A 22796-nucleotide genomic window follows, 5' to 3' on the forward strand; every position below is an offset into this window, starting at 1 on the left:
TTACAATCCCTTTGGGGATTTTCAACATGTCAGGAGAATCTCTGACCCTATTTATGTTGCAGCCACCATTGATGGGTCCTAGGCCCATCTCTTGTCTTTCCCTTTCTATGGCTAGGATCTGTTTTTCCAAAGCCAATCTTTTGGCCATCCTGGCTAACTGGATGTCCTCTTCACTGGAGTTATCCTCAGTGATTTCAGAGAGGCTGGACCCTCCTGTGAGGGAGCCAGCATCTCTGACTATTATTTTTGGAGTCAGGGCTTGAGAAGCTCTGTTCTCCCTAGATAGGACTGGTGGAGGGGATTCTTCCTCCAGTTCACTATCATCCTCCTCTGTGTTATCCACAGAGGGGTTGGCTCTATCATACTCTGCCAACAGCTCCTGGAGCTGTACTTTGGTAGGTCTGGAGCCCATTGTTATTTTTCTTATGTTACAGAGTGACCTTAGCTCTTTCATCTGGAGATGGAGGTAAGGTGTGGTGTCGAGTTCCACCACATTCATCTCTGTACTAGACATTATTCTTCTAAAAGTTGGAATGCATTTAAGAATCTAAAACTAGTTCTAGAATCTAATTCAAACTTTTACAAACTTTTAAACTCTAAAAGAAATGCTAACAGGGACTAACACAAGGCCCTAGCAGGACTATAAAGAATTTAGAAAACTTTTCAAATTGCAAAAATCAATTTCTAATGACAATTTTGGAATTTGTCGTGTGATCAGGTATTGGCTGAGTAGTCCAGCAAATGCAAAGTCTTGTACCCCACCCACCAATGTAGGAAGTTGGCTCTGTATGTGCTATTTCAAAGTAAGGAATAGCATGCACAGAGTCCAAGGGTTCCCCTTAGAGGTAAAATAGTGGTAAAAAGAGAATACTAATGCTCTATTTTGTGGTAGTGTGGTCGAGCAGTAGGCTTATCAAAGGAGTAGTGTTAAGCATTTGTTGCACATACACATAGACAATAAATGAGGTACACACACTCAGAGACAAATCCAGCCAATAGGTTTTGTTATAGAAAAATATATTTTCTTAGTTTATTGTAAGAACCACAGGTTCAAATTTTACATGGAATAGCTCTTTTGAAAGGTATTGTAGGTAAGTACTCTAGGAATCTTTGAATCATTACTTTAGCATGTATACTTTTTACATAAAACACAATAAGCTGTTTTAAAAGTGGACACAGTGCAATTTTTACAGTTCCTGGGGGAGGTAAGTTATTGTTAGTTTCAACAGGTAAGTAAGGCACTTACAGGTTTCAGTTTTAGGTCCAAGGTAGCCCACCGTTGGGGGTTCAGCGCAACCCCAAAGTTATCACACCAGCAGCTCAGGGCCGGTCAGGTGCAAAGGTCAAAGAGGTGCCCAAAACACATAGGCTATAATGGAGAGAAGGGGGTGCCCCGGTTCCAGTCTGCCAGCAGGTAAGTACCCGCGTCTTCGGAGGGCAGACCAGGGGGGTTTTGTAGGGCACCGGGGGGGACACAAAGTAGCACAGAAAGTACACCCTCAGCAGCGCGGGGGCGGCCGGGTGCAGTGTGCAAACACGCGTCGGGTTTCCTTCAGGTTTCAATGGGAGACCAAGGGGTCTCTTCAGCGATGCAGGCAGGCAAGGGGGGGCTCCTCGGGGTAGCCACCACCTGGGCAAGGGAGAGGGCCTCCTGGGGGTCACTCCTGCACAGAAGTTCCGTTTCTTTAGGGGCTGGGGGCTGCGGGTGCAGGGTCTTTTCCAGCCGTCGGAAAATGGAGTTCAGACAGTCGCGGTCAGGGGGAGCCTGGGGATTCCCTCTGCAGGCGTCGCTGTGGGGGCTCAGGGGGGACAACTTTGGTTACTCACAGTCGTAGAGTCGCCGGAGGGTCCTCCCTGAGTTGGTTGTTCTCCACCAGTCGAGTCGGGGTCGCCGGGTGCAGTGTTGCAAGTCTCACGCTTCTTGCGGGGGGTTGCAGGGGTCTTTAAATCTGCTCCTTGTAACAAAGTTGCAGTTCTTTTGGAGCAGTGCCGCTGTCCTCGGGAGTTTCTTGTCTTTTTCGAAGCAGGGCAGTCCTCAGAGGATTCAGAGGTCGCTGGTCCCTTGGAAAGCGTCGCTGGAGCAGGTTTCTTTGGAAGGCAGGAGACAGGCCGGTAAGTCTGGGGCCAAGGCAGTTGGTGTCTTCTGTTCTTCCTCTGCAGGGGTTGTCAGCTCGGCAGTCCTTCTTCTTGTAGTTGCAGGAATCTCCAATCTTAGGTTCAGGGAAGCCCTTAAATACTAAATTTAAGGGCGTGTTTAGGTCTGGGGGGTTAGTAGCCAATGGCTACTAGCCCTGAGGGTGGGTACACCCTCTTTGTGCCCCCTCCCAAGGGGAGGGGGTCACATCCCTAATCCTATTGGGGGAATCCTCCATCTGCAAGATGGAGGATTTCTAAACGTTAGAGTCACTTCAGCTCAGGACACCTTAGGGGCTGTCCTGACTGGCCAGTGACTCCTCCTTGTTGTTCTCATTATTTTCTCCGGCCTTGCTGCCAAAAGTGGGGGCCGGGGGCGGGCAACTCCACTAGCTGGAGTGTCCTGCGGTGCTGTGACAAAGGGGTGAGCCTTTGAGGCTCACCGCCAGGTGTTACAGCTCCTGCCTGGGGGAGGTGTTAGCATCTCCACCCAGTGCAGGCTTTGTTACTGGCCTCAGAGTGACAAAGGCACTCTCCCCATGGGGCCAGCAACATGTCTCTAGTGTGGCAGGCTGCTGGAACCAGTCAGCCTACACAGATAGTTGGTTAGGTTTCAGGGGGCACCTCTAAGGTGCCCTCTGTGGTGTATTTTACAATAAAATGTACACTGGCATCAGTGTGCATTTATTGTGCTGAGAAGTTTGATACCAAACTTCCCAGTTTTCAGTGTAGCCATTATGGTGCTGTGGAGTTCGTGTAAAACAGACTCCCAGACCATATACTCTTATGGCTACCCTGCACTTACAATGTCTAAGGTTTTGCTTAGACACTGTAGGGGCACAGTGCTCATGCACTGGTGCCCTCACCTATGGTATAGTGCACCCTGCCTTAGGGCTGTAAGGCCTGCTAGAGGGGTGTCTTACCTATACTGCATAGGCAGTGAGAGGCTGGCATGGCACCCTGAGGGGAGTGCCATGTCGACTTACTCATTTTTGTTCTCACTAGCACACACAAGCTGGTAAGCAGGGTGTCTGTGCTGAGTGAGGGGTCTCTAGGGTGGCATAATGCATGCTGCAGCCCTTAGAGACCTTCCCTGGCATCAGGGCCCTTGGTACCAGAGGTACCAGTTACAAGGGACTTATCTGGATGCCAGGGTGTGCCAATTGTGGAATCAAAAGTACAGGTTAGGGAAAGAACACTGGTGCTGGGGCCTGGTTAGCAGGCCTCAGCACACTTTCAATTCAAAACATAGCATCATCAAAGGCAAAAAGTCAGGGGGTAACCATGCCAAGGAGGCATTTCCTTACACTGGGTAAGTGACATTTTCCGTTCGATGGCATGTGTAGCTGCAGATACACGTGCTGTGCATAGACTAGTAAGCAGTTATCTCCCCAAAAGCGGTGGTTCAGCCTGTAGGAGTTGAAGTAGTTTGAAATAATGTTCTTAGTACAGCTTGACCTACTGTGGCTTGTTGTGCAGTTAACACATCTACACAGTAGTGCTTGGTAAATGTATGAGGCATAGACCATGTTGCTGCCTTACATATTTCGTTCATTGGAATATTTCCTAGAAAGGCCATGGTAGCCCCTTTTTTTCTGGTTGAGTGTGCCTTTGGTGTAATAGGCAGCTCTCTCTTTGCTTTAAGATAGCAGGTTTGAATACACTTAACTATCCATCTAGCAATGCCTTGTTTTGAAATTGGATTTTCTGTATGAGGTTTTTGAAAGGCAATAAATAGTTGTTTTGTTTTTTTAATTAGTTTTGTTCTGTCAATGTAGTACATTAGTGCTCTTTTGATGTCTAATGTATGTAGTGCTCTTTCAGCTACAGAATCTGGTTGTGGGAAGAACACTGGTAATTCTACTGTTTAATTTAAGTGGAACGGTGAGATAAACTTTGGTAAAAATCTGGGATTTGTTCTTAGAACTACTTTATTTTTATGTATCTGAATAAATGGTTCTTGTATGGTAAATGCTTGAATCTCGCTCACTCTTCTTAGAGATGTGATGGCAATCAAAAATGCAACTTTCCACGTTAAGTATTGCATTTCACAAGAATGCATGGGCTCGAAAGGTGGACCCATGAGTCTTGTTAAGACAATGTTGAGGTTCCATGAAGGAACAGGTGGTGTTCTTGGTGGTATGATTCTCTTTAAGCCTTCCATAAACGCTTTAATGACTGGTATTCTAAATAGTGAAGTTGAATGAGTAATTTGTAGGTAAGCTGATATTGCAGTGAGATGTATCTTTATGGAAGAGAAAGCTAGATCTGATTTTTGCAAATGTAGTAAATATCCTACTATATCTTTTGGAGATGCGTGTAATGGCTGAATTTGATTATTCTGGCAGTAATACACAAACCTTTTCCACTTGTTTGCATAGCAGTGTCTAGTGGTAGGTTTCCTAGCTTGTTTTATGACCTCCATACATTCTTGTGTGAGGTGCAAGTGTCCGAATTCTAGGATTTCAGGAGCCAAATTGCTAGATTCAAAGATGCTGGATTTGGATGTCTGATCTGTTGTTTGTGTTGTGTTAACAGATCTGGTTTGTTGGGTAGTTTGACATGAGGTACTACTGACAGGTCGAGTAGTGTCGTGTACCAAGGTTGCCTTGCCCATGTTGGTGCTAATAGTATGAGTTTGAGTTTGTTTTGACTCAACCTGTTTACTACATATGGAAGGAGAGGGAGAGGGGGAAAAGCGTATGCAAAGATCCCTGACCAGTTCATCCATAGAACATTGCCTTGGGATTGATCTTGTGGGTACCTGGATGCGAAGTTTTGGCATTTTGAGTTTTCCTTTGTTGCAAATAGATCTATTTGAGGTGTCCCCCAAATTTGAAAGTAATTGTTTAGTATTTGGGGGTGAATGTCCCATTCGTGGGTTTGTTGGTGATCTCGAGAGAGATTGTCTGCCAACTGGTTCTGAATCCCTGGAATAAATTGTGCTATTAGGTGAATGTGGTTGTGAATCGCCCAATGCCATATATTCTGTGTTAGGAGGCACAACTGTGTCCAGTGTGTCCCTCCTTGTTTGTTTAGATAATACATTGTTGTCATGTTGTCTGTTTTGACAAGAATGTATTTTTGGGTTATTATGGGTTGAAATGCTTTCAGCGCTAGAAATACTGCTAACATTTCCAAGTGGTTTATGTGAAACCGTCTCTGATGTATGTCCCATTGTCCTTGGATGCTGTGTTGATTGAGGTGTGCTCCCCACCCTGTCATGGAAGCATCTGTTGTTATGAAGTATTGTGGCACTGGGTCTTGGAAAGGCCGCCCTTGGTTTAAATTTGTACTGTTCCACCATAGAAGAGAGATGTATGTTTGGCGGTTTATCAACACCAGATCTAGAAGTTGAACCTGTGCTTGTGACCATTGTGATACTAGGCACTGTTGTAAGGGCCGCATGTGCAATCTTGCGTTTGGGACAATGGCTATGCATGAAGACATCATGCCTAGTAGTTTCATTACCATTCTGACTTGCATCTTTTGTGTTGGATACATGGCCTGTATTACGTTGTGAAATGTTTGAACCCGTTGTGGACTTGGAGTGGCAATCCCCTTTGCTGTGTTGATTGTCGCTCCTAAGTATTGCTGTGTTTGACACGGCAAAAGGTGTGACTTCGCGTAGTTGATGGGAGAAACCTAGCCTGTGAAGGGTTTGTATAACATATTTTGTGTGCTGTGAGCACTGTTTTAGCGTGTTGGTTTTGATTAACCAGTCGTCTAAGTACGGGAACACATGTGTAGGAAGTTGGCTCTGTATGTGCTATTTCAAAGTAAGGAATAGCATGCACAGAGTCCAAGGGTTCCCCTTAGAGGTAAGATAGTGGCAAAAAGAGATAATACTAATGCTCTATTTTGTGGTAGTGTGGTCGAGCAGTAGGCTTATCAAAGGAGTAGTGTTAAGCATTTGTTGTACATACACACAGGCAATAAATGAGGAACACACACTCAGAGACAAATCCAGCCAATAGGTTTTGTTATAGAAAAATATCTTTTCTTAGTTTATTGTAAGAACCACAGGTTCAAATTTTACATGTAATATCTCATTTGAAAGGTATTGCAGGTAAGTACTTTAGGAACTTTGAATCATTTCATTAGCATGTATACTTTTTACATAAAACACAATAAGCTGTTTTAAAAGTGGACACAGTGCAATTTTCACAGTTCCTGGGGGAGGTAAGTTATTGTTAGGTTTCACAGGTAAGTAAGTCACTTAAAGGTTTCAGTTTTTGGCCCAAGGTAGCCCACCGTTGGGGGTTCAGAGCAACCCCAAAGTTATCACACCAGCAGCTCAGGGCCGGTCAGGTGCAAAGGTCAAAGAGGTGCCCAAAACACATAGGCTTCAATGGAGAGAAGGGGGTGCCCCGGTTCCAGTCTGCCAGCAGGTAAGTACCCGCGTCTTCGGAGGGCAGACCAGGGGGGTTTTGTAGGGCACCGGGGGGGACACAAGTCAGCACAAAAAGTACACCCTCAGCAGCGCGGGGGCGGCCGGGTGCAGTGTGCAAACACGCGTCAGGTTTTCAATGGTTTTCAATGAGAGATCAAGGGATCTCTTCAGCGTCGCAGGCAGGCAAGGGGGGGGCTCCTCGGGGTAGCCACCACCTGGGCAAGGGAGAGGGCTTCCTGGGGGTCACTCCTGCACAGAAGTTCCGGTCCTTCAGGTGCTGGGGGCTGCGGGTGCAGGGTCTTTTCCAGCCGTCGGGAAATGGAGTTCAGACAGTCGCGGTCAGGGGGAGCCTGGGGATTCCCTCTGCAGGCGTCGCTGTGGGGGCTCAGGGGGGACAACTTTGGTTACTCACAGTCGTAGAGTCGCCGGAGGGTCCTCCCTGAAGCGTTGTTTCTCCACCAGTCGAGTCGGGGTCGCCGGGTGCAGTGTTGCAAGTCTCACGCTTCTTGCGGAGAGTTGCAGGGGTCTTTAAATCTGCTACTTGAAACAAAGTTGCAGCTCTTTTGGAGCAGGGCCGCTGTCCTCGGGAGTTTCTAGTCTTTCTTGAAGCAGGGCAGTCCTCAGAGGATTCAGAGGTCGCTGGTCCCTTGGAAAGCGTCGCTCGAGCAGGTTTCTTTGGAAGGCAGGAGACAGGCCGGTAAGTCTGGGGCCAAGGCAGTTGGTGTCTTCTGTTCTTCCTCTGCAGGGGTTTTTCAGCTCAGCAGTCCTTCTTCTTCAGGTAAGTTGCAGGAATCTGTTTTCCTAGGTTCAGGGAAGCCCTTAAATACTAAATTTAAGGGCGTGTTTAGGTCTGGGGGGTTAGTAGCCAATGGCTACTAGCCCTGAGGGTGAGTACACCCTCTTTGTGCCTCCTCCCAAGGGGAGGGGGTCACATCCCTAATCCTATTGGGGGAATCCTCCATCTGCAAGATGGAGGATTTCTAAAAGTTAGAGTCACTTCAGCTCAGGACACCTTAGGGGCTGTCCTGACTGGCCAGTGACTCCTCCTTGTTGTTTTCTTTGTTTCCTCCGGTCTTGCCGCCAAAAGTGGGGGCCGTGGCCGGAGGGGGCGGGCAACTCCACTAGCTGGAGTGTCCTGCGGTGCTGTGACAAAGGGGTGAGCCTTTGAGGCTCACCGCCAGGTGTTACAGCTCCTGCCTGGGGGAGGTGTTAGCATCTCCACCCAGTGCAGGCTTTGTTACTGGCCTCAGAGTGACAAAGGCACTCTCCCCATGGGGCCAGCAACATGTCTCGGTTGTGGCAGGCTGCTGGAACCAGTCAGCCTACACAGATAGTCGGTTAAGGTTTCAGGGGGCACCTCTAAGGTGCCCTCTGAGGTGTATTTTACAATAAAATGTACACTGGCATCAGTGTGCATTTATTGTGCTGAGAAGTTTGATACCAAACTTCCCAGTTTTCAGTGTAGCCATTATGGTGCTGTGGAGTTCGTGTAAAACAGACTCCCAGACCATATACTCTTATAGCTACCCTGCACTTACAATGTCTAAGGTATTGCTTAGACACTGTAGGGGCACAGTGCTCATGCACTGGTGCCCTCACCTATGGTATAGTGCACCCTGCCTTAGGGCTGTAAGGCCTACTAGAGGGGTGACTTATCTATACCTGCATAGGCAGTGAGAGGCTGGCATGGCACCCTGAGGGGAGTGCCATGTCGACTTACTCATTTTGTTCTCACCAGCACACACAAGCTGGCAAGCAGTGTGTCTGTGCTGAGTGAGGGGGTCTCCAGGGTGGCATAAGACATGCTGCAGCCCTTAGAGACCTTCCTTGGCATCAGGGCCCTTGGTACCAGGGGTACCACTTACAAGGGACTTATCCGGATGCCAGGGTGTGCCAATTGTGGAATCAAAAGTACAGGTTAGGGAAAGAACACTGGTGCTGGGGCCTGGTTAGCAGGCCTCAGCACACTTTCAATTCAAAACATAGCATCAGCAAAGGCAAAAAGTCAGGGGGTAACCATGCCAAGGAGGCATTTCGTTACACAACCCCCCCCCCCCCCCAAACGAAAGAGGATGAGACTAACCTTTCCCAAGAGAGTCTTCATTTTCTAAGTGGAAGAACCTGGAAAGGCCATCTGCATTGGCATGGGCAGTCCCAGGTCTGTGTTCCACTATAAAGTCCATTCCCTGTAGGGAGATGGACCACCTCAACAGTTTTGGATTTTCACCTTTCATTTGCATCAGCCATCTGAGAGGTCTGTGGTCAGTTTCAACTAGGAAGTGAGTACCAAAAAGGTATGGTCTCAACTTCTTCAGGGACCAAACCACAGCAAAGGCCTCCCTCTCAATGGCACTCCAACGCTGCTCCCTGGGGAGTAACCTCCTGCTAATGAAAGCAACAGGCTGGTCAAGGCCATCATCATTTGTTTGGGACAAAACTGCCCCTATCCCATGTTCAGAGGCATCTGTTTGCACAATGAATTGCTTGGAGTAATCTGGAGCTTTTAGAACTGGTGCTGTGCACATAGCTTGCTTCAGGGTGTCAAAGGCTTGTTGGCATTCCACAGTCCAGTTTACTTTCTTGGGCATTTTCTTGGAGGTAAGTTCTGTGAGGGCTGTCACTATTGATCCATATCCCTTCACAAACCTCCTATAGTACCCAGTCAAGCCAAGGAATGCCCTGACTTGAGTCTGGGTTTTTGGAGCTACCCAGTCCAGAATAGTCTGGATCTTGGGTTGGAGTGGCTGAACTTGGCCTCCACCTACAAGGTGTCCCAAGTAAACCACAGTTCCCTGCCCTATCTGGCATTTGGATGCCTTGATAGAGAGGCCTGCAGATTGCAGAGCCTTCAAAACCTTCTTCAGGTGGACCAGGTGATCCTGCCAGGTGGAGCTGAAGACAGCAATATCATCAAGATAAGCTGCACTACAGGATTCCAACCCAGCAAGGACTTGATTCACCAACCTTTGGAAGGTGGCAGGGGCATTCTTTAAACCAAAGGCCATAACAGTGAACTGATAACGCCCATCAGGTGTGGAGAATGCTGTCTTTTCTTTTGCTCCAGGGGCCATTTTGATTTGCCAGTACCCTGCTGTTAAGTCAAAGGTACTTAAGAATTTGGCAGCCCCTAATTTGTCTATTAGCTCATCAGCTCTAGGAATGGGATGGGCATCTGTCTTGGTGACAGAGTTGAGACCTCTGTAGTCCACACAAAACCTCATCTCTCTCTTTCCATCTTTGGTGTGAGGTTTGGGGACTAAGACCACTGGGCTAGCCCAGGGGCTGTCAGAGTGCTCTATTACTCCCAATTCCAGCATCTTGTGGACTTCCACCTTGATGCTTTCCTTAACTTGATCAGACTGTCTAAATATTTTGTTTTTGACAGGCATGCTGCCCCCTGTGTCCACATCATGGGTACACAGGTGTGTCTGACCAGGGGTTAGGGAAAAGAGTTCAGCAAACTGCTGTAGGACCTTCCTACAGTCAGACTGCTGTTGGCTAGAGAGGGTGTCTGAATAGATCACTCCATCCACTGCGCCATCTTTAGGGTCTGATGAGAGGAGATCAGGGAGAGGCTCACTCTCATCTTCCTGGTCCTCATCTGTTACCATCAACAGATTTACATCAGCCCTGTCATGGAAGAGCTTAAGGCGGTTCACATGGATCACCCTCTTGGGGCTCCTGCTTGTGCCCAGGTCCACCAGGTAGGTGACCTGACTCTTCCTCTCTAGTACTGGGTAAGGGCCACTCCATTTGTCCTGAAGTGCCCTGGGAGCCACAGGCTCCAGAACCCAGACTTTCTGCCCTGGTTGAAATTCAACCAGTGCAGCCTTTTGGTCATACCACAACTTCTGGAGTTGTTGGTTGGCCTCAAGGTTTTTACTTGCCTTTTCCATGTACTCTGCCATCCTTGAGCGAAGGCCAAGTACATAGTCCACTATGTCTTGTTTAGGCTCATGAAGAGGTCTCTCCCAGCCTTCTTTAACAAGAGCAAGTGGTCCCCTTACAGGGTGGCCAAACAGAAGTTCAAAGGGTGAGAATCCTACTCCCTTCTGAGGCACCTCTCCGTAAGCGAAAAGCAGACATGGCAAGAGGACATCCCATCTCCTTTTGAGTTTTTCTGGGAGCCCCATGATCATGCCCTTTAATGTCTTGTTGAATCTCTCAACAAGGCCATTAGTTTGTGGATGATATGGTGTAGTGAACTTATAAGTCACTCCACACTCATTCCACATGTGTTTTAGGTATGCTGACATGAAGTTGGTACCTCTGTCAGACACCACCTCCTTAGGGAAGCCCACTCTGGTAAAGATACCAATGAGGGCCTTGGCTACTGCAGGGGCAGTAGTCGACCTAAGGGGAATAGCTTCAGGATACCTAGTAGCATGATCCACTACTACTAGGATGTACATATTTCCTGAGGCTGTGGGAGGTTCTAGTGGACCAACTATGTCCACACCCACTCTTTCAAAGGGGACCCCCACCACTGGAAGTGGAATGAGGGGGGCCTTTGGGTGCCCACCTGTCTTACCACTGGCTTGACAGGTGGGGCAGGAGAGGCAAAACTCCTTAACCTTCTGGGACATATTGGGCCAGTAGAAGTGGTTGACTAACCTCTCCCACGTCTTGGTTTGTCCCAAATGCCCAGCAAGGGGAATATCATGGGCTAAGGTCAGAATAAACTCTCTGAAACTCTGAGGCACTACCACTCTCCTAGTGGCACCAGGTTTGGGATCTCTTGCCTCAGTGTACAGGAGTCCATCTTCCCAATAGACCCTATGTGTTCCATTTTTCTTGCCTTTGGACTCTTCAGCAGCTTGCTGCCTAAGGCCTTCAAGAGAGGGACAGGTTTCTTGTCCCTTACACAACTCTTCCCTTGAGGGTCCCCCTGGGCCTAAGAGCTCAACCTGATAAGGTTCCAGCTCCATAGGCTAAGTTCCCTCAGAGAGCAGAACTTCTTCCTGAGAAGAGAGGTTCTCTTTTTGGTGTTGTGTTGCAGCTGGTTTCCCAGCTGACTTTCCTTTTCTCTTTGTAGGCTGGGCCATTCTTCCAGACTCCAGCTCTACTTTTTCACCCTGTGCCTTGCACTGTGCCCTTGTCTTGACACACACCAGTTCAGGGATACCCAGCATGGCTGGCATGGGTTTTCAGTTCTACCTCAGCCCATGCTGAGGACTCCAGGTCATTTCCAAGCAAACAGTCTACTGGGATATTTGAGGAGACCACCACCTGTTTCAGGCCATTGACCCCTCCCCACTCTAAAGTTACCATTGCCATGGGATGTACTTTAGTTTGATTGTCAGCATTGGTGACTGGATAGGTTTGTCCAGTCAGGTATTGGCCAGGGGAAACCAGTTTCTCTGTCACCATAGTGACACTGGCACCTGTATCCCTCAGGCCCTCTACACTTGTCCCATTAATTAAGAGCTGCTGCCTGTATTTTTGCATGTTAGGGGGCCAGGCAGCCAGTGTGGCTAAATCCACCCCACCCTCAGAGACTAATGTAGCTTCAGTGTGGCACCTGATTTGCTCTGGGCCCACTGTTGATCCCACTTGGAGACTAGCCATTCCAGTGTTACCTGGAGTGGAGTTTGAAGTGGTATTTTTCTTGGGACAGGCCTTGTCTCCAGTTTGGTGTCCAGACTGACTACAGCTACGACACCAGGCCTTTTTGGGATCAAAGTTTTTACCCTTGTACCCAGAATTGTTTTGTGAAGAGGCTCTGGGCCCACCCTCCTGTGCAGGTTTTTGGGGGCCTGTAGAAGACTCTTTACTATTTTTGTTTTTGGCTGTCTCACCACCTTTCCCCTGGGGAGGTTTTGTGACCCCTTTCTTTTGGTCACCCCCTGTGGAAGTTTTGGACACCCTAGTCTTGACCCAATGGTCCGCCTTCTTTCCCAATTCTTGGGGAGAAATTGGTCCAAGGTCCACCAGATGCTGATGCAGTTTATCATTGAAACAATTACTTAACAGGTGTTCTTTCACAAATAAATTGTACAGCCGATCATAATCACTTACACCACTGCCTTGAATCCAACCATCAAGTGTTTTTACTGAGTAGTCTACAAAGTCAACCCAGGTCTGGCTCGAGGATTTTTTAGCCCCCCTGAATCTAATCCTATACTCCTCAGCGGAGAATCCAAAGCCCTCAATCAGGGTACCCTTCATGAGGTCATAAGATTCTGCATCTTTTCCAGAGAGTGTGAGGAGTCTATCCCTACACTTTCCTGTGAACATTTCCCAAAGGAGAGCACCCCAGTGAGATTGGTTCACTTTTCTGGTTACACAAGCCCTCTCAAAAGCTGTGAACCATTTGGTGATGTCCTCACCATCTTCATATTTAGTTACAATCCCTTTTGGGATTTTCAACATGTCAGGAGAATCTCTGACCCTATTTATGTTGCTGCCACCATTGATGGGTCCTAGGCCCATCTCTTGTCTTTCCCTTTCTATGGCTAGGATCTGTCTTTCCAAAGCCAATCTTTTGGTCATCCTGGCTAACTGGATGTCCTCTTCACTGGAGTTATCCTCAGTGATTACAGAGAGGTTGGTCCTTCCTGTGAGGGAACCAGCATCTCTGACTATTATTTGTGGAGTCAGGGCTTGAGAGGCCCTGTCCTCCCTAGATAGGACTGGTAGGGGGGAATCACCCTCCAAGTCACTATACTCATCCTCTGTGTTGCCATCCTCAGAGGGGTTGGCTCTTTCACACTCTGCCAACAGCTCCTGGAGCTGTAGTTTGGAAGGTCTGGAGCCCATTGCTATTTTCTTTATTTTACAGAGTGACCTTAGCTCTCTCATCTGGAGATGGAGGTAAGGTGTGGTGTCGAGTTCCACTACATTCACATCTGTGCTAGACATTATGCTTCTAAAAGTTGGAATACTTTTTAAGAATCTAAAAACTAGTTCTAGAATCTAATTCAAACTTTTACCAAACTTTTAAACTCTAAAAGAAATGCTAACAGGGACTAACACAAGGCCCTAGCAGGACTTTAAAGAATTTAGAAAAATTTCAAATTGCAAAAATCAATTTCTAATGACAATTTTTGGAATTTGTCGTGTGATCAGGTATTGGCTGAGTAGTCCAGCAAATGCAAAGTCTTGTACCCCACCGCTGATCCACCAATGTAGGAAGTTGGCTCTGTATGTGCTATTTCAAAGTAAGGAATAGCATGCACAGAGTCCAAGGGTTCCCCTTAGAGGTAAGATAGTGGCAAAAAGAGATAATACTAATGCTCTATTTTGTGGTAGTGTGGTCGAGCAGTAGGCTTATCAAAGGAGTAGTGTTAAGCATTTGTTGTACATACACACAGGCAATAAAAGAGGAACACACACTCAGAGACAAATCCAGCTAATAGGTTTTGTTATAGAAAAATATATTTTCTTAGTTTATTGTAAGAACCGCAGGTTCAAATTTTACATGTAATATCTCATTTGAAAGGTATTGCAGGTAAATACTTTAGGAACTTTGAATAATTACAGTAGCATATATACTTTTCACATAAAACACAAATAGCTGTTTTAAAAGTGGACACAGTGCAATTTTCACAGTTCCTGGGGGAGGTAAAGTATTGTTAGTTTTAACAGGTAAGTAAGTCACTTACAGGTTTCAGTTTTGGGTCCAAGGTAGCCCACCGTTGGGGGTTCAGAGCAACCCCAAAGTTACCACACCAGCAGCTCAGGGCTGGTCAGGTGCAGAGGTCAAAGAGGTGCCCAAAACACATAGGCTTCAATGGAGAGAAGGGGGAGCCACGGTTCCAGTCTGCCAGCAGGTAAGTACCCGCGTCTTCGGAGGGCAGACCAGGGGGGTTTTGTAGGGCACCGGGGGGGACACAAGTCCACACAGAAAGTACACCCTCAGCAGCGCGGGGGCGGCCGGGTGCAGTGTGCAAACACGCCTCGGGTTTTCAATGGTTTTCAATGAGAGATCAAGGGATCTCTTCAGCGTCGCAGGCAGGCAAGGGGGGGGCTCCTCGGGGTAGCCACCACCTGGGCAAGGGAGAGGGCTTCCTGGGGGTCACTCCTGCACAGAAGTTCCGGTCCTTCAGGTGCTGGGGGCTGCGGGTGCAGGGTCTTTTCCAGCCGTCGGGAAATGGAGTTCAGACAGTCGCGGTCAGGGGGAGCCTGGGGATTCCCTCTGCAGGCGTCGCTGTGGGGGCTCAGGGGGGACAACTTTGGTTACTCACAGTCGTAGAGTCGCCGGAGGGTCCTCCCTGAAGCGTTGTTTCTCCACCAGTCGAGTCGGGGTCGCCGGGTGCAGTGTTGCAAGTCTCACGCTTCTTGCGGGGAGTTGCAGGGGTCTTTAAATCTGCTACTTGAAACAAAGTTGCAGTTCTTTTGGAGCAGGGCCGCTGTCCTCGGGAGTTTCTAGTCTTTCTTGAAGCAGGGCAGTCCTCAGAGGATTCAGAGGTCGCTGGTCCCTTGGAAAGCGTCGCTGGAGCAGGTTTCTTTGGAAGGCAGGAGACAGGCCAGTAAGTCTGGGGCCAAGGCAGTTGGTGTCTTCTGTTCTTCCTCTGCAGGGGTTTTTCAGCTCAGCAGTCCTTCTTCTTCAGGTAAGTTGCAGGAATCTGTTTTCCTAGGTTCAGGGAAGCCCTTAAATACTAAATTTAAGGGCGTGTTTAGGTCTGGGGGGTTAGTAGCCAATGGCTACTAGCCCTGAGGGTGAGTACACCCTCTTTGTGCCTCCTCCCAAGGGGAGGGGGTCACATCACTAATCCTATTGGGGGAATCCTCCATCTGCAAGATGGAGGATTTCTAAAAGTTAGAGTCACTTCAGCTCAGGACACCTTAGGGGCTGTCCTGACTGGCCAGTGACGACTCCTTGTTGTTTTCTTTGTTTCCTCCGGTCTTGCCGCCAAAAGTGGGGGCCGTGGCCGGAGGGGGCGGGCAACTCCACTAGCTGGAGTGTCCTGCGGTGCTGTGACAAAGGGGTGAGCCTTTGAGGCTCACCGCCAGGTGTTACAGCTCCTGCCTGGGGGAGGTGTTAGCATCTCCACCCAGTGCAGGCTTTGTTACTGGCCTCAGAGTGACAAAGGCACTCTCCCCATGGGGCCAGCAACATGTCTCGGTTGTGGCAGGCTGCTGGAACCAGTCAGCCTACACAGATAGTCGGTTAAGGTTTCAGGGGGCACCTCTAAGGTGCCCTCTGTGGTGTATTTTACAATAAAATGTACACTGGCATCAGTGTGCATTTATTGTGCTGAGAAGTTTGATACCAAACTTCCCAGTTTTCAGTGTAGCCATTATGGTGCTGTGGAGTTCGTGTAAAACAGACTCCCAGACCATATACTCTTATGGCTAACCCTGCACTTACAATGTCTAAGGTATTGCTTAGACACTGTAGGGGCACAGTGCTCATGCACTGGTGCCCTCACCTATGGTATAGTGCACCCTGCCTTAGGGCTGTAAGGCCTACTAGAGGGGTGACTTATCTATACCTGCATAGGCAGTGAGAGGCTGGCATGGCACCCTGAGGGGAGTGCCATGTCGACTTACTCATTTTGTTCTCACCAGCACACACAACCTGGCAAGCAGTGTGTCTGTGCTGAGTGAGGGGTCTCCAGGGTGGCATAAGACATGCTGCAGCCCTTAGAGACCTTCCTTGGCATCAGGGCCCTTGGTACCAGGGGTACCACTTACAAGGGACTTATCTGGATGCCAGGGTGTGCCAATTGTGGAATCAAAAGTACAGGTTAGGGAAAGAACACTGGTGCTGGGGCCTGGTTAGCAGGCCTCAGCACACTTTCAATTCAAAACATAGCATCAGCAAAGGCAAAAAGTCAGGGGGTAACCATGCCAAGGAGGCATTTCCTTACAACATGTATTTGCTGCCTTCTGATATGTGCAGCTACTACTGCCAGGCATTTTGTAAAAACTCTTGGCGCAGTTGTTATTCCGAATGGCAACACTTTGAATTGGTAATGTATTCCTTGGAATACGAACCTTAGGTATTTCCTGTGTGAAGGATGTATTGGTATATGGAAATACGCATCTTTTAGATCTAATGTTGTCATGTAGTCTTGCTGTTTGAGCAGTGGGATTACGTCTTGTAACGTGACCATGTGAAAGTGGTCTGATTTTATGTAGGTATTCAGTGTTCTGAGATCTAGTATTGGTCTCAGAGTTTTGTCCTTTTTGGGTATTAGAAAGTACAGTGAGTAAACTCCTGTGTTTTTTTGTTGAATTGGTACTAATTCTATTGCCTTTTTTTGTAGCAATGCTTGAACTTCTAGTCCTAGAAGATCTATATGTTGTTTTGACATATTGTGTGTTTTCGGTGGGACGTTTGGAGGGAATTGGCGAAATTCTATGCAATAACCATGCTGGATAATTGCTAAGACCCAAGTGTCTGTTGTTATTTCCTCCCAAAGTTTGTAAAATTGGCTTAGTCTTCCCCCCCACAGGTGTTATGTGATGGGGGTGTGTGACTTGTGAGTCACTGTTTATTTTGAGGGGTTTTGGGGCCTTGGAATTTCCCTCGATTTTTTGGGAATTGGCCCCCTCTATATTGCCCCCGAAAACCTCCCCTCTGATATTGACCCTGGTAAGTAGGCCTTGTTCGTGAGGTTGTGGGTTGACCTCGAAACCCTCCCCTAAAAGATGTTTTCCGAAATGTGCCTCTGCTCTGCGGGGAGTAGGGTGCGCCCATGGCTTTGGCTGTATCGGTGTCCTTTTTGAGTTTCTCAATGGCAGTGTCTACCTCCGGCCCAAACAATTGCTGTTCATTAAACGCATATTGAGCACAGCTTGCTGGATTTCCGGTTTGAACCCAGAAGTGCGCAGCCATGCGTGCCTTCGTATTGTGACTGCGGTGTTTATTGTCCTTGCAGCTGTATCTGCTGCATCCATGGAAGATCGTATCTGATTATTTGAGATACTTTGCCCCTCTTCCACCACCTGTTGCGCTCTTTTTTGGAACTCCTTGGGTAAGTGTTCGATGAAATGTTGCATTTGATCCCAATGAGCCCTGTCGTATCTTGCCAAAAGTGCTTGTGAATTGGCAATACGCCACTGATTTGCTGCTTGTGCTGCAACCCTTTTTCCCACAGCATCAAATTTGCGGTTCTCCTTGTCTGGAGGTGGTGCGTCGCCTGAGGTATGAGAGTTGGCTCTCTTACGAGCTGCCCCCACAACTACTGAGTCTGGTGTTAGTTGTGTTGTGATATACAGGGAGTGCAGAATTATTAGGCAAGTTGTATTTTTGAGGATTAATTTTATTATTGAACAACAACCATGTTCTCAATGAACCCAAAAAACTCATTAATATCAAAGCTGAATATTTTTGGAAGTAGTTTTTAGTTTGTTTTTAGTTTTAGCTATGTTAGGGGGATATCTGTGTGTGCAGGTGACTATTACTGTGCATAATTATTAGGCAACTTAACAAAAAACAAATATATACCCATTTCAATTATTTATTATTACCAGTGAAACCAATATAACATCTCAACATTCACAAATATACATTTCTGACATTCAAAAACAAAACAAAAACAAATCAGTGACCAATATAGCCACCTTTCTTTGCAAGGACACTCAAAAGCCTGCCATCCATGGATTCTGTCAGTGTTTTGATCTGTTCACCATCAACATTGCGTGCAGCAGCAACCACAGCCTCCCAGACACTGTTCAGAGAGGTGTACTGTTTTCCCTCCTTGTAAATCTCACATTTGATGATGGACCACAGGTTCTCAATGGGGTTCAGATCAGGTGAACAAGGAGGCCATGTCATTAGATTTCCTTCTTTTATACCCTTTCTTGGACGCGTGTGATGGAGCATTGTCCTGCATGAAAATCATGTTTTTCCTGAAGGATGCAGACTTCTTCCTGTACCACTGCTTGAAGAAGGTGTCTTCCATGAACTGGCAGTAGGACTGGGAGTTGAGCTTGACTCCATCCTCAACCCGAAAAGGCCCCACAAGCTCATCTTTGATGATACCAGCACAAACCAGTACTCCACCTCCACCTTGCTGGCGTCTGAGTCGGACTGGAGCTCTCTGCCCTTTACCAATCCAGCCACGGGCCCATCCATCTGGCCCATCAAGACTCACTCTCATTTCATCAGTCCATAAAACCTTAGAAAAATCAGTCTTGAGATATTTCTTGGCCCAGTCTTGACGTTTCAGCTTGTGTGTCTTGTTCAGTGGTGGTCGTCTTTCAGCCTTTCTTACCTTGGCCATGTCTCGGAGTATTGCACACCTTGTGCTTTTGGGCACTCCAGTGATGTTGCAGCTCTGAAATATGGCCAAACTGGTGGCAAGTGGCATCGTGGCAGCTGCATGCTTGACTTTTCTCAGTTCATGGGCAGTTATTTTGCGCCTTGGTTTTTCCACACGCTTCTTGCGACCCTGTTGACTATTTTGAATGAAACGCTTGATTGTTCGATGATCACGCTTCAGAAGCTTTGCAATTTTAAGAGTGCTGCATCCCTCTGCAAGATATCTCACTATTTTTGACTTTTCTGAGCCTGTCAAGTCCTTCTTTTGACCCATTTTGCCAAAGGAAAGGAAGTTGCCTAATAATTATGCACACCTGATATAGGGTGTTGATGTCATTAGACCACACCCCTTCTCATTACAGAGATGCACATCACCTAATATGCTTAATTGGTAGTAGGCTTTTGAGCCTATACAGCTTGGAGTAAGACAACATGCATAAAGAGGATGATGTGGTCAAAATACTCATTTGCCTAATAATTCTGCACTCCCTGTATATGGGATCTGTGGGTGGTGGCTTATATTTTTTCTCCACCCTTGGAGTTATGGCTCTGCCTTTAACTGGATCCTGAAATATTTATCTTGAATGTATTAGCATTCCTGGGAGCATGGGAAGGCTTTGGTACTGGCTGTGGGTGGAGGATAGGGTGTTAAAGAGAAAGTCATCCTCAATTGGTTCCGAATGTAAGGAGACATTGTGAAATTCTGCTGCCCTTGCAACCACCTGTGTATAGGATGTACTGTCCTCAGGTGGTGATGGTTTTGTAGGATAAGAGTCTGGGCTATTGTCAGACACTGGAGCATCGTAGAGGTCCCATGCATCGGGATCATCCTGACTCATTGTGGTATGAGCTGGTGAGTGCATTAGTGGTGGAGTTGTCGCTGGTGATGCATGTGTTGATTGTGGTGGAGAAGGTGGTGGGGTTGTTTTCTTTGCCACCTTTGCCTGTGGTTGCTTGTCCCCTTGTTGAAAGGCAAGTTTCCTTTTAATCTTGATTGGGGGAAGAGTGGTTATCTTCCCTGTGTCCTCATGAATATGAAGCCTTCTTTGGGTGTAGTCAGGCTCTACAGTTTGAAGCTCCTCTCCAAATCTATGTAATTGGGTGGTTAACCCTTGTTCCTCTGTATAGGAACTAGTTTTCGGCTCCGAGGCTGGATGTTTCGGTACCGAAACCTTTTCGGAAGTCTTTTTCGGTTCCGAATAAATTTTCTTTGGTTTCGGCGCGGTGTCTCGGTGCCGAATCTCTTCGGTGCTGCTGTCTCTGTGCCGAAGTTTCTCGGAGCCGCTGTCTCGGCTCCGAGGTTGCTGTGTGGCGGTATCACGACCGGAGTCGGATGACTTCGACACCAGCATGCCCTTTTTTGGTGCCTTGGGTCGGTCACCTGGTTTTTGGGTTAAGCCATGGCCTGTTGGCGGTGGCGTCCCCTGGGCTTTTGTGGACTTTTCGTGAGTCCTTATTTTCGACGTCTTACTCATGGTTGTTGTTTCTTCGGCGTCGAGTTCTTCTGAATCCGATTCGTGGATGGAGAAAGCTTCGTCTTCCTCCTCGAACCGTTGTTGACCTGTCGGAGTGGACGCCATTTGTAGTCTCCTGGCGCTTCGGTCTCTCAGCGTCTTCCTCGACCGAAACGCTCGACAGGCTTCACACGTATCCTCCTTGTGCTCGGGGGACAAGCACAAGTTACAGACCAGATGCTGATCCGTATACGGATATTTGTTATGGCATTTTGGACAGAAGCGAAACGGGGTCCGTTCCATTAGTCTTGAAGTCGCACGCGGTCGGGCCGACCAGGCCCCGACGGGGGATCGAAATTACCCCGAAGGGCCACCGGAGCTCTTCAAAATTCGGTGTCGATTTGTTCTAACTAACCCGATACCGAATGCAACAATACTGACGTTTTTTTCCGAGATTCTAACTAACTTTCCGACCCGAAACACGGAGCGAAAAGGAACACGTCCGAACCCGATGGCGGAAAAAAAAAAATCTAAGATGGAGTCGACGCCCATGCGCAATGGAATCGAAATGGGAGGAGTCCCTCGGTCTCGTGACTCGAAAAGACTTCTTCGAAGAAAAACAACTTGTAACACTCCGAGCCCAACACCAGACGGCGGACTGTGCACAGCATGTGTATCTGCAGCTACACATGCCATCGAACATATATATATATACATATATATATATATTTTTAAATCAACCCATGTAGTCACTACCTTAGACTATACATGGTCTTGGTATCATCGGGAAGGGATGACTTTGCTGGGTAGAGGTCTGGGTCCATATTTACGGGTGGGTCAATGGTGTAATCATCCCATGTCACGAGGGCAATGGTCAAACGGTGCCTCGTACAGATCAAAGGGGTACGAGGGTCTTCCTTGAATGTCTTCTGTTGGAAGAGGTGCAACTCCTCTGCCTTGAAGTCAGAAAGATAGCCTAATTCCACACTAAAGTAAAGGGCCCAGTGGCCTGAAGTCCCTGACTGTGGCTCCACCTCGACATCTAGGTACCCGAAGAGATCAGAGGTGTTGTGTCGTCTTGGCAGTGCATCATGGTACGCGAGCTAGGGGCAGATCTCGTTGGCACCGCAGTGTATTTCTGGATCGGAAGGCAAGACAAGCTGTGCAAGATAACTCGTTGTGCTCCAGTGAAAGAGACATTTCGAATGGCACTGTGGACAGTACTAGAAAGGGGCTCTTCCCATCAGAGGCTGCAGTCTTGATGGAAGGCAAGGAAGAGAAGGCCTGTGAAAAGTGCAAGAGTCCCAAGGAGGGCAATGGAAGGACCTTGCTCATCAAGGTCAATGGAGGTTACCGTGGTTGAAGCAGCAAATAGATTGCTCGTGAAAATCGGGGTGGAAGAACCAACAGGTACCAGTTACGAACAGTGCGAGGTGTTGATCTGGAGCCTGTAGGATGCATGTCAAAAGCTGACCTCGGGAAGAAACAATCTTAATAATGGAGCAGATACCTGTGTGCATTACCAGTAATAGGAGGAGTCACCATACCTTGTGACTTGAAGACTTCTTTGAAGAAAAACAAGCAGCACATGCCCAGGTCCAACACTAAATGGAAAGAGGATGCACAACATACCAAGGCACGAACATGAAAGTTGATTAAATCATCAACAGAAAGGAAATACATGCATGGATCTGTGACATGTTCTGCTGACATAAAATGAAAATAGACTTAAATTTTCTCACAAGCTTTACATCAATCTTACCTCGCCTATGTGAACCCGCTGGTGTTTGACAAGCTCGGATCGCCATCTGAAGCTCTTTCCGCATTGGACACACGGAAAAGGCCGCTCCCCAGTGTGCGTTTTCAGGTGCGTGGTCAGGTGCTGCCGCTGGACGAAACTCTTGCCACACTGGGCACACTGGTAGGGGCGCTCCCCAGTGTGAATGCGCTCATGGATGATAAGGGACGTGTTGCGACGGAAGCATTTCCCACAGGCATTGCAAATGTAAGGTCTGGCACTCTTATGGTTCCTCTGGTGTTTCATCAGATCATAGCTACGCACAAAACTCCTTTCACACTGAGTACATGGAAATAGTCGCTCTTTTGTGTGAGCCGGTTTGGCAATGGGAAAGGATTTTTGATTCATGCAGCTTTCCTCATTATCAGCAGGTATATGTGGCCGGTTTTCTGTTGGGATTCCTATTTCTCCTTCAATGGATTTCTGTAGCTCATCTCCAGAATTCTCCTGCAGTCTTTCCAGTTCTTGTCTCCCCTCTGTATTCAAGGGAACACAGTGTTTGGATTCTTTTGAGGAGGGCCCCAATGCCCCTGAGCCCTCAGAACATTTCCTATTTCCTGCTGAATGAAGAATAGAACAGTTTATCATAGGAAGTCATCTTACATCAATTTTCTCCTTAACTGACAAATTTGTAAGCACCTAGAAGTGATTCAGTTCAAAGTGGCCACTAAACAAAAACATTTTACTACAGTAGCTCAGAGCACAATGTTTCGCTCTACATAATCATACTTTTATGATATTCAAGTGTAATAGCATTTGCATTTTACAAGGCTTTTTTACCTCTTAACACACAAACATATATAT

The 22796-nt window shown here is 47.5% G+C and overlaps 1 protein-coding gene across 5 annotated transcripts in view; it reads right to left on the reverse strand.

Moving 5' to 3' along the window:
* LOC138249702 (zinc finger protein 585A-like) overlaps positions 1–22796 on the reverse strand; it is a 200177-nt gene that overhangs the window by 56828 nt on the left and 120553 nt on the right. For all 5 annotated transcript variants that reach the window (XM_069203692.1, XM_069203695.1, XM_069203694.1 and 2 more), the window contains exon 10: positions 21957–22552. In XM_069203692.1, the coding sequence (XP_069059793.1) occupies positions 21957–22552 (596 nt within the window). The remainder of the gene's footprint in view (positions 1–21956; positions 22553–22796) is intronic.

Source organism: Pleurodeles waltl, chromosome 8, assembly GCF_031143425.1.
Source record: "Pleurodeles waltl isolate 20211129_DDA chromosome 8, aPleWal1.hap1.20221129, whole genome shotgun sequence".
NCBI classification, from domain to species: Eukaryota; Metazoa; Chordata; class Amphibia; order Caudata; family Salamandridae; genus Pleurodeles; species Pleurodeles waltl.